An 11978-nucleotide genomic window follows, 5' to 3' on the forward strand; every position below is an offset into this window, starting at 1 on the left:
TCAAGAAACATTTTAGTTTTGACAGAATTGTTTTGCAAACTACCCTTCAGCCAGAGGAAAGTACCATGCTCACTTAATCCTAGGGATCAAGAGTAACAGTAAATTAGTAAATGTTAGAATAGAATCAGGAAACTTAACTAGATAGTTCATTTCTCTCTCAAAAAAAAAAACCTGATTTCTTTCAAGTGCTTGAATATTTTAGGAAAAAGCTATTCTATGAGCCTGAATTATCTGGACAATTAATTCAACAAATTATTTAGTGTAAGCAGATACTTATAAAGTAATTGGGCTTAAAAACTTTTCAAGTTACCGTTTCATTTCTATGACCTCACCCTTCCTTGTTACAATGTTTTAAATTTGGAGTTCAGTTTCTTTCACAAGAAGTTACAGAAATTAATTAGAAAAGATTTTTAAGGGATCAGTTTGCAAAATGCTAAAAGTTTAATTTCTAAAATGTCTCTGTAAATGAATGAATATTTCTAAAAACCTCCAGCATCACCAGTATGATCTGACTGCTTTAGCTCTCCTTTTATAATACTAAGAAAATCTAAGAAGGGGTGGGGAAGGCTAGAAACATAAAATGTTTCTATGTAACTGCATCACAAAGTCAAAAGATAAATGGTTCTACATTTTGGACCAAAGGATCACATACAAAAGATACTTTGCTATGTTTCAGCAGGCCAAAGGCAGGAAATTTTTAACATAAGAGACAAAAATCCTATCAGTGTAGTAAACTTGGACTGTAGCCAAAATGAAACTAAAAGTTATTTGCTTTTAAAAATAAAATTATTGCTTTTTTTAAAAAATGGTATTATCTCTAGCATTTTAATGGCAAATGACTTTAAAGAGAAGGATTGAGCTCTTCGGTCCTGGATTTCAAAATTCACACTCAATTCACTGTACCTTATCAGTAAGTTTCAAACATGGAAACAATTATAATGAAAAATTTAGATCAATATCTACAAATTAAAACTAAAATTATCTGAGTTTGCTATCCAGATGTATGTGAAAGTTTCCCTCATTATACTAGAAACCAAAGGATGTTTTAAGCTTTATAATAAAATGTAGTCATACAATACAGGAAATTTTGAGATGGTGAGTTTTTTTTTTTTTAAATTCTAATCTGGTACAATGGGATTTTTAAAGTCAAGTTTTTATATGTTTTGCGTTCTAGTGATAAAACTTTTGGGAGATTCAAGATTTTTTAAGTACTATTACTTCTTGGGTTAAAAAAACAATCGTTTTCTTTGATAACAGTTCAAAACTTTTGTTTTACCTGAAAAATAAATATTTCAGCCATTTTAATGTGAGCTCTATAATTTTAATAAAATGTTTACCTTTTTCTAGTCTTCCAGTAACCTGTTTGTAGATCATTACGACAAGCGTATTTTAAAAAAACCAAAAACAAAACTCTACTTGATTCACCTATTAATCTGGTAGCATGATTAACTAGAAAGGAAATCCAAAACCAGTATCCTTAACATTGCATACTTCTTGGATCTCCTAGGGTACACCTTGCACACAATGCTGGGCCCACATTAATCTAGGGCATAATTGATCATCTAAAAGAAACAGATGTTTTCAAAAGTAAATGAAACCATATATTTAAAATATACTTATGTATCAGTCCGATGTCAAAGGGGAGAGCAAACTGAATGGTTTCCAACATGATTACGTGAAAAATTAATTTCCTTTTTAAAAAGTGTAGTGAATAAACAACTGATTCCTTCACTTATCAAATGTGGCGATTTGTGTAATTGTTCTAGTTTTGCGAGGAATGTTTTAAGAAGTTATTTCTTCCAAAGTTCATGTCAAAATACTGTTTTTATAAGTGGATCCAGTTAAGATAATGCTCCTCATTTAAAATTAGATGCTAGTCAGTGGAACTAAATTACAACTCTCGATATCCTCAGAAAGCTTTGAGATGCTGTGACCCTTTCATGTGAAACAATGTTTGGTTAGTTAAAACCAAGTGAGTTTCATGTAACAGAAAGCCTGTTTCAACAAAAAAAGGGAAACGTAGGATCCCAAATAGTAAATTACTGATTGCGCTTTATGACAATCTTTTGGGATTCCCATCCAAAGCCATCAGGGAACTTACAACTGGTACATTTTCAAGCTCCAGACCTTATATCCCACTTCCAACAAAGTTAAGAATATTAACCTTACTATAGGTCACTAATATAAATGTATTTAATTTTGACAATAATCATGTAAAACTGTATTTTCATAGGTATCTTTAAGGCTGGAAGTTATGGACAATTATAGATTCCAGGATTTACAAAAACTCTCAGGTCGGTGCCAGCCGTGCTCACACTTAGGACGACGGCGTGTTAACAATTCCTCTATAGAACTGTCTGGCACGTGTGAGTGCTCTGTCAATTCTTTAGGTCAACCAGCAAACGTTTCTCACCTTGACAAGCCCAATGAGGCAAGCATGAAGTTGGGACGATCACAAAAATTACGGAACAGTTTTTTTAAATGGTTGCATGAACTTAATTACATTTTAGTTAAAACTTAGGAATTAAAACCTGGGAACTTTTGAGTTCTCCCAGGAACAAAGAGGACGTATACAGCTATTCTTGAACAGTCGAATGCCTGCTAATTCGATTGCCTAGAATTCCAGTCGTTAGCCAAGCATTTTTCCAAATTAAGACATCTGGTCTCCTTCAATTTTCCACTTAAACCAGAACACAGAAGAATAGATTTGACCAATCAACTTAGGATAAAATTACCCATGAAAATATGACTTATGGTGTATGGATTAGTAGTTGTACAGCACATTACAAAAAATCTATGCTGCCACTTGAGGTTTCACAGATTCACAAATTTCTAGAGAGTTACCTTAACATTCCTTATCTAGGCTATAGAAAATGGGTCACATTTTTTAAATGTGCATTTAGTATCTTCTTAAATGACTAGAAGCAAAATGTTTGCACACTTCCATTTGAGTGATTTAAGGCATTCTAATAATTCATAAGCTCTGAACAGAATTGGTATTAAAAAGAGAGATGCCATGTATGATACATATTTAGGATCTATGTAGTACACAATCACAATTTAAAAAACACACAAAAATTCTCAGTTCATATAATTTATTGCAGTTAGCACACAGTTTAAAAATTCACCAACACACCAATAGTACAAAACTAAACAGCATTATAAGTTATTCCCCCCTCAGGAAAATAAAACATACTATGATTGTCAAAGCTAGATGTCAGTCTAAGTTTTAGAACAAAGGAAGAATGTGAAACTAATAAAAGGAAAAAGCAATCACTCACAATGACCACAAAAAGAAAATCCAAAAGAAAGTCCGTTTTCTCACAGACATTGATTGTCTTCTCTAAATTAATAAAAATTATTTTAACATAAACTGTATTTAAAAAAAACTAGAAACTCTTCAAGTAACTAAAGATAATGCTCCAAGGCCATTTTCACAGCTTTTTTTGTTTGTTTGTTTGCTTTAAATGCCATTACAGCCAAATTAACACACATTTGACCAAATATTTCCAAAACAGTCCAGCAACACACAATGGAGTTTTCCATTCAGTATCTTAAGCACAAAAATAGGCTATGTTTACAGTAGTTAAGGCGATCAAATTTTAAACAAAAGCAATTAAAAAAAAAAAGGGAAAAACAGCAAACGTTTTCCATGCTACTCCCATAGACCTTATTTGTAAGTGCAAGACAGGAAAACAAACACTGTGCAAAATGCTTTGCCCTGCGTGCTGGTCATTAAAACCACACGTTGGGCTGCAGCCTCTGCTGCCGCGATACACATAGTCTACTAACCCCCTTCCCCATGTCAATCAAGGCAGTCCAGTCCTTTCAGCCTGGGGCTTTTTCAGTCCATAGAATCTTTTCATGAGTTTGGGGGGGGGGATGGGGGAGGGGCGGGAGGGAAGGAGGAAGGGAGGGAAAGGAAGAAGGGGAGAAAAAGAAAAGGGGAGCAAAAAAAGAGAATGACCTATTGTCAATTTGTGCAGTAGTTACTCTAAAAACGCTCAACTGGGTAAATGTGTACATCTAAACTTTGAGCTGGCCTGGGTTTTGTGCAATTAGAAGTTTTGTTATAAAATGCACACTGCACATGCAAATCTTTAAGCCTTTTGTAAACATTTATATTTTCCTTGTTATGTAGCGAAGTTATCAATTTGCAGCTTAAGTTTTTATTCAGCTTAACAGTTTCAACTTAAAGACAGTGGGAAAGTCAATTTAAATTATATAAAATAAAAACAGTGCATTAACGTTCTTCATAACACCAGGTTTTTTTTTTTCCAAATGGTGCTATTTTTCTAAGGAAATTAAATAATTTTAAACTCACTCGTTAAAGTTATACAATGCAAACAAAGACAAAAAATATATTGAAACTCATGCATTTCTGTAGCGTTAATATTTACTTTTCAAGACTCAACTAAGAGCATCAACACAACCTGTCAAGTCCTTTGACACCCCCCCAGCCCATGTAATCAATTACAGTATACAATAACAGTAATTCACATTTTTCAACACACAGTTCAACACTGCTGAAGCTGCAATATCCTTTTTCATCCCAAGCAAACCTTCACAAAGACAGCGTCCCAGTGATCCCAGTGTACTTTCAGAATTTCTCTCATTGGGAACCGTCAGAAAACCAGAAGTTGCCACAGAAAGTTTTAAGTCAACTGCTTGTTTAAAAATAGATAATCCAGCATTTCAGAAATTTTCCATTTGGGTCTAAAAGCATTCAGGTTTCCAACAGCCAGAAAAGATTCATGCAATTTGAGACATATAAAGAGGCTAATAAAACCGGAGGGAATTTCTACTTAAAAAAAAAGGTGGGAAAAAAAGAGAGAGCTCAAAAGACACCGCAGTGCTGACAAAATAGGCCCTAGGAAAGCATTTTGTGATAGGACGATTTGTTTCAAAGGTTCTTATTGGCTTACTTCCCCTACCCCCCTTGAAAGAAAGAAAAACACCTCTCTATTCTCCGACTTGCTCTAAAGTTTCTTTTACCAGAATGCTAAATTAGTGAGATTCTCATGCTATTCTAAAGTGCAAAAACAAGTTAATACCCCAACCTTTCAGTTCCAGGAAACAAGACTGCTTTTAGACCGTACCACAACTATATAGAGATCTATTTATATATAGGTATATATATATTATTTATATATATATATAAAATTATTTCCAGAGTTCTTGAGAGCTATCTTCTAAGGTCCAGTCTCTGACAGCGGGCAGGCTCAGCGCCTCGCTTTTGACGGACAAGGAGTTCACCAACTCACAGTGGAACTTGCGGATGTGCCGGTACAGGTCCCCGGACTGCGTGAACCTGCGCTCGCACCACTTGCAGGCGTGCGGCTTTTCGCGCGTGTGCACCACGGCGTGGCGGCTCAGGTTGTGCGAGTACTGGAAGCTCTTGCCGCACTGGGTGCACGTGTAGGGCTTCTCGCCCGAGTGAGTCCTCTCGTGGCGCTTCAGGGTGTACATGCAGGAGAACGTCTTCCCGCACAGAGAGCAGGTGGGCACGTTGACGTCGGCGGCCGGCTTGCTGCGCAGGCCATCCTGCTCGCGGAAGTGCGTGCTCAGGTGGATCTGCAGGATGTGCGGGCTGGGGAAGACCTTGTTGCACAGGGGGCACATGAAGATCTGGCCCGCCGGGCTCAGGATGTTGGAGACGTAGGGCAGCAGACCGCTCTCCATGCCGCCCTCCACCTGGACCCGCTCGCTCTCGGGGGTCATCATCTCATCGTCGCTGCCTTTGTCCTCCCGCTCCAGCTCCCTCAGGACCGAGTCCTCCCTCAGCGGAGCCAGATGGGCAGGCTCATACTGTACCCTGTTATTAGTGCTCACACTCTCTTTCACAGTGCTATGTTCCATGTCATAGTCATTAGTGCCAACATCACTCTCATCACAGGAAGCCTCTTTCTCCACCTTCACCTGCACCAGGTTGCTTCTCAGCACGTCCTGTGAAGAGAAATAAGAGCTGTTCAGATTTTCAACTCCTGAAAGGCTGGACTTGACAGACAGGTCCAGCACACAGTCAACATCTGCCGAATCCCTCACGGAGGTGACAGACCTCTGGGACAAAGACTCTGTTGAGCTGCAGGGGCTGGCTACTGTTTTTCCAGCTGCTGTGGCGTGTGGCTCTGCCTCTCCGCCAGCCTGGGGGATGCCTGCTGAGTCCGAGGGCAATCGCATCCACATGTTCCCAGGCTCGGCCGCCAAGTCCCTTTTGCTAGGCAAGATGTTCAATTTTTCATCTTCCCCTTCATCTTCATCACTGGGCAAATCGCCTGCCATGTGGCTGCTGCCATCAGAGAGACTCTCGACTTTGTCCGAACAACTTGAAGCGTCTTCTTCCTTTTTGGTGCTGTCTGCCTCTGTGGTGGCTTTCTCTTTCAGCTTCTTTTTGCAGACTTTGACAATGTCATACATGTGGAGATAACTGGCAGCTGCTAGCACGTCTTCAATGGGCAAGTCTTTGAACTGGAGTTTCCCTTCATACATGAATTCAAGCAGGAGAGCGAAGGCTGGGGCTGTAACAATGTCGCTGTTCAGATGAACAATGTCTCTTTTGTCCAGCTGGTCCTTGTAAAAGAGGTGGAAATACATGCTGCATGAAGCCAGTACAGCTCGGTGCGCTCGGAACTGGGCATCTCCCACCAGAACAGTGCAGTCACAAAGAAAACCCTGATGTCTCTGCTCGCTCAGACACTGCAGCAAATGTCTACTATGGTCTGGAAACTCCATACTGTCTTCATAACCTGGGAAGAGAGAAATTTCTCATGAGAGCCTGCTTAGGAACAACTTTTCAAGGCTCTAGTCCCCATTAAAAAAAAAAAAAATCAGCTTGGGCCACGGAGGTACATGTCCCTGAATTTTAATCAGGCTAATGACCCAAGCACTACCAAATCACACACACAGAACCAAATGCAAGAAGAAAAATGAACACTTTTGAAACTTCTTACCCCAGCCAAACAGTCTCTGATGCATCTCCACCTTCCTTGAACTTTTAGTCAAGTTTTAAAAGCGTTAATTTCAGTACAGTCTCTTACTGAGAATAAGAATTTAGGTCTCTTTCAGAAGAAATTTAATTAACTCTAATCATCAAATTATGTCCTACAAAACCTACAAAATAGCTTTAATTTCAAAGGGAACAACTCAAATAATGAACAAAGAAAAGTCCCAAACACATTCTGGAAGATTCAGAAAACTTGTTCAACCATCCTTTTTTATTTTATTACTTTTGATACTTGACTGCACTTAGCAAGCACAATTTAAACACACATTTGGCTGAATCAAGAAAAAAAAAAATGAAACCGCATAATTAGTCCAGAAATTAGCAAACAACTTACTTTTAAAGTCAGAGTGTTAAAACAACAAAAGCCCTGTGTATAAAAACAGATGTTAATGCCTTAAGATTTGCAGGTATAGCACACATGTATGAGATCAGAAGGAACTACACCAACAGATGGAAAAGATCATCTCTACTATGAACAAATCCAAATTTTTTTTAATGAATTGAGAAAAAGAAATGGTTATATTTCTTTGTAAAATCTGTACATCTAGAATATTAAGAACCAGAAGGGCTTTATTTAACTCTGAAAATTCTCATCTAAACTTTGATCTGTTGCAAAGCAAAATGAGTTCCATATTAAAATTAATGCAAACTTTTAAATAAAGGCATATTACATTCAAATGAAACTCAAAAGCTTTGCAGGTTCACCATACAAAAAAAAAGTCTTGCTAGTAAAAGAGAAACTATTCTTTTGACTCCCCGATACCTCAGTCAACAGAAAATACTTTGTTTCAACATAATTTGATATATTTTGTTTTCCCACTAGCTTTTATTCTTTCAAATATGCACTGTTGCTGGTGAAAGAGGGTAAAATGGAGGCAGGAGAGATGCAGATGTACAAAGGGTCAAAATTCAACCACAAAATTCAACTCCTTAAACCTGACTTCCCCTTTCCTATGACCAGAAGCAAAGTTCCACACCATCCATCTCAAAAAGTGCATTTGGGGAATGGATACATATTAATTTAATATTTAAAAATCACTTCCCTGCTTCTTCTACACTTTGCCCAAAATGGGCTAAAACTTTCATCCTAACCCAATACATTCTGCAAGACGCCACCGCTAGAATAAACCAAGATTTACAATACAATCACTTCAAGTGCCCCACAGCTAACATCAATCCTAATCCTTGAGAGGGCTAAAAATAAAGATTGGAGGGCAGCTCACAAGGTAGCCGTGATCAAATTAGGAGGCTGAGAGGACAGAGAGGGACGAAGAAGGAAGCTTATAAACATCTGATCCAGCTGACTGTGGCCATATGGCAGCTGCTGCCCAGATAAAGAGATTAAGAATAGAGGAGTGCGATTACAGCTGTCTGGCCAATTCAGGCAGCTCAAATCTACAAGTTCTAAATTAGTCGCTAACACAAAAACTCCTGCAAATAATTATCGTTATGCTGAAATAAAAGATCTCTTAAATATATATTTGAAAGAGAAATGAGGAAACCAGTCAAACTATTCTCCTGGGGACAAAAGTTTTTTTTTTTTTCCTTTTAAAAAAACCCTTCGGTTATAAAAGCACTACAGCTGTATGTTTCAGTAGTGCTGCTGAATGTTTTGAAGAATAAAGTTTCACAGTGGAATTAATTACACAACAATCTAGCTTCTTAACTAGAAAAATCTTCTCATATAAGTTTGAATGCTGGATTCCATACAGTTTACTATTTCTCCCCCACCCCCGACTCCAAAAGCAAAAGAAATCTAAATAGCAGTGAAGAACAACAACAAAAAAAGGATTTTAATCCAAATTGATCTCAAAAAGCAATATTTCAAAGCCTTTCTTAACATTTCAAAACTTGAAATATTTCTGCATATTAAAGTTATTTACCCGATCGAGCAAGAGGGATAGAAATTAAAACTAAACAAGCCCAAGACTCTCAACTCCAATAAGATGTTCATTTAATACTCAAGTTCATATTTTATTCTTAAACTGGATTAGAAAAGTAATGTGATTTTTTAAAATTAAATAAACACCAAAACAGAAATATGCTCCATCTAATCTCTTGCTACTCCTACCTTTAGGACACATAAACCTGATTAAGTCCTTTCCTCTGAGTCTTGCTGGCTCCAGGTCTGTTACATCGGTGGAAAAAAAGCAGACTAAGAGACAGATGCAAAGTGGAGATGATGTTAGAGAGGAATGAGATACCTTCTCCACCACAGATCCGCACACACTAACTCCCTGTCTGTGTGTTAGAATAAAAGGCTGAGGGATGGCAGGCTGTCAGCTGCTCTGACATCATGTTCAGATGGAAATGCTACCTCCAGCTGTGCTCCTTTTAATGCCATATGCTACTCCTCTACACTCCTGCCACCAGCTTTTTCTTAGGAGAACTTTTCTCTTCTGTTAGTATAAACAAAATACTTCAAAGTCTCCCTTTTTTTCCAAACTTTCTAACAGAAGAAATTGAAAAACTCAGCATATGGAGTTCTACTGTATTTATGGAATAGCAACACTTCTGTCTTAAGTTGGTGGACTGGCTTACATACTGACAGCACACTCAAGCCACGGTGCTATTCAGGAAATCCAGATTCACTTTTATTCAACTCCAACGTTTAGTTTCAAAGGCAGCTTAGGGATATTTTTAAACCAACCCATTTGACATCTCCAGTCCCATTTCAACATTATTACGGCACTTCAATTTTTTTTTTTTCTGCTGAGATAATGGTATACATGTCTCAGAATACTGGAAGACTATTCAGAACTACTACTTCAACCTGGTTCACCTTATTATTTCACTCTTATATAACTACTTATCTAAAACTACCTTCTCAGTAAAATTTCTCACCCTGCCAGTTAATGCAAATTTCAACTCTCAATATCAACAAGCTGAAACCGCACTTTCTGAAATCCTGGAAAGTACTTCAGTTCAATGAGACAAATTAATAAACAGATACAACCTGCTACAGCCACTTAAAATGAATGCTGCATCTGCGTATCTGATCCGACTTTCTGCTCAGAAAGAGAACTTGGTCTTCCCCTTGATCTGTGTCCCATAACAATCTTTTTTTGGGTCACTGTAATGTTCATGATCACAAGAAAACCTTTCAGGGAGAAAGGGGGAAGGGGTGGGGGAAGCCAGGTCTAGCAAGTTGGGGAACTTTTCAGCTAGATTTGCGGGTCTTTTCGAATGGCTGATGAAATTGTAACGTAACCCGGGCTGGCCTGACCAGTGCCCTGCAAGGGGCTGCGACATCTGTGAATGTCGAAGTCTCCACAGACTCTTGTGGGAGAGTGCAGCAGAAAAGGCGCTGGGGCCTGAGGCGCAAGTGTCACAGTCCTGGTGATAACCGCTCCGCTCTCATTAGAAAACCATGACCAAGAGTTAAATAAAGAGTAACAAAGACCAAGGTCTCTATCCTGTGCTTCTTGCTTTCCCAAAGTCGCAAACCCAACTTTCTCTAACTTCGCGATGAATGACATAATTACGAATGCCTATTTCAGGGGGCACTCTTTGGGGATAAATTCCTTCTCAGCCACACCACCTATTCTGCACAAATGCCCTCGCCTCATTCCAACATATCAGACATTAATCACCCCATTTACCCAGTGGGGTGGGGGGCGAGTGACAGTTTAATGAGCCCCGAGCACTGCAATGGGCCAGCGACTCCCACTCCACAAATCAGCCCCTCTGCGCCTCGCAGCCTCAGGTCCGGAGAGGTTTTGCGAGGTTGGGTTTTGTTTTTCAAGGAGGTGGGGGCGGGGGTGCGGAGCAGGGAGGGGGGAAGAAATGCAAATCTTTACGTAGTTGGCTGTGCATAAAACACTAGGGGAAAGAGGAAGGTTAAACCACAGGGAAGGAGGTGGAGGGCGTAGAGCCGGTGCAGCAGGAAAACACCTTAAACAACAGACAAGAAAACAGACCCGGGTCACGGCAACAACAAAAGAAAAGTCGTAAGAAGCCGGGGGAGGGTGGCTGCTACTGCTTCCCTGCCGCCGCGGCGCGAGCCCCCGGCAACTGCCCCGGCCCGGGAGGGGCCTCCCCGTGGGCGCCGCCGCAGCTGCAAGGGCCCCCGGAGCCACGGCCGTCCCGGCGCCGTGCAGCTGCACCGCTCCCAAGCCCCCGCCCCGCGTCCCCCGCCCCCGAGAGGCGCCGCCGCAGCTGCACCGGCCGGAGCGCGCCCCGAGCCGCAGCTGCACCGGCCGCACCCCGCCCGACCCGCAGCTGCGGCGGCCCGGCCCCGCACCCGGCCCCCGCCGCTGCGGCGCCCCCCGGCACCCCTAGCTCCACCCGAACAAACTAACTCCACTCGCGGGGCCCGGTCGCCCGCCCGCCCGCCCGCACTGCCCCGCCGGCCGGGGCCGCACAGCCGGCGCCCCGCCCTCCAGGGCCCGGAGGGGGCGCCGGGTCGGGGCCGGGTCCGGCGCCGGGACTCACACGGAGCGGCCCTAAGTCACCGCGTCCCCACCGCCGCCGCGTCCTCCGCCTCCCGGCCGCCGCCGCCGCCGGACTTGGTGGGCTTCCTCCTCCGCGGGTCCCCCTCCCTCCCTCCCGGCCCCCCCGCCCCCCAATCCCGGCTCCGTCGCCCGCTCCCCCTGCCCCCTCCCTCCCGCCCACCCACCCCCGCTGGCAGCCGGAGGAGCGCGGCGGAGCGAAGAGGCCCCACTCTCAACGGCTCCCCATGGCAGCAGCCCAGCGGCGGCCGCAGCCTGCCAGACACAGCGAGGGAGCGAGCGAGCGAAGAGCTAGCGAGGAGCGAGCGAGGAGCCCGGGCCGGGGGGCGGGGGGGGGCCGGGGGGAGGGGCGGGGGGACGCACCACGCACGCACGCGGCGGCGCCGGCCAGATGTTCCCCCCCCGCCGCCCTCCCTCCCGGCGCTGGGCTGCTGCGATTGACCGAAAGCGGCCGGACCGGGTTCCCCGCCCGCCCCCTGCAAGCAGTCTCCTCCAATAGGAGGGCGGCTTTTCAGGGAGGCGGA

The 11978-nt window shown here is 42.4% G+C and overlaps 1 protein-coding gene across 6 annotated transcripts; it reads right to left on the reverse strand.

The window, feature by feature from the left end:
* Positions 1-3078: 3078 nt before the first annotated feature.
* ZBTB18 (zinc finger and BTB domain containing 18) lies at positions 3079-11549 on the reverse strand. 6 transcript variants are annotated; one of them, XM_022579427.3, is made up of 3 exons: positions 10606-11157; positions 9075-9158; positions 3079-6746 (listed from the first exon to the last, which is right to left on the reverse strand). In XM_022579427.3, exons 2-3 carry the CDS (start codon positions 9085-9087, stop codon positions 5164-5166), a joined length of 1596 nt encoding a protein of 531 aa, XP_022435135.1. In that variant the 5' UTR covers positions 9088-9158; positions 10606-11157; the 3' UTR covers positions 3079-5163. The 6 variants fall into 6 exon arrangements, with proteins under 6 accessions (XP_022435135.1, XP_022435133.1, XP_022435140.1 ...); XM_022579425.3 differs by having other exon boundaries at positions 6951-9158; positions 10606-11156; XM_022579432.2 differs by lacking the exons at positions 9075-9158; positions 10606-11157 and adding an exon at positions 11438-11549.
* Between the last annotated feature and the right edge of the window lie 429 nt (positions 11550-11978).

The sequence above is a fragment of the Delphinapterus leucas genome, chromosome 1 (assembly GCF_059928025.1).
Source record: "Delphinapterus leucas isolate spDelLeu-1000000601 "Yukka" chromosome 1, BTC_Dleu_Yukka2, whole genome shotgun sequence".
Classification (NCBI taxonomy): domain Eukaryota; kingdom Metazoa; phylum Chordata; class Mammalia; order Artiodactyla; family Monodontidae; genus Delphinapterus; species Delphinapterus leucas.

Excerpts from the sequence above, each read along its gene's own strand:
- ZBTB18 (XM_022579425.3), bottom strand. The coding sequence starts at position 6,975 with ATGCATCAGAGACTGTTTGGCTGGG. Across the intron at positions 6,747-6,950 it reads TCAGAGACTGTTTGGCTGGG|GTTATGAAGACAGTATGGAG; the intron begins GTAAGAAGTTTC and ends CTCTCTTCCCAG.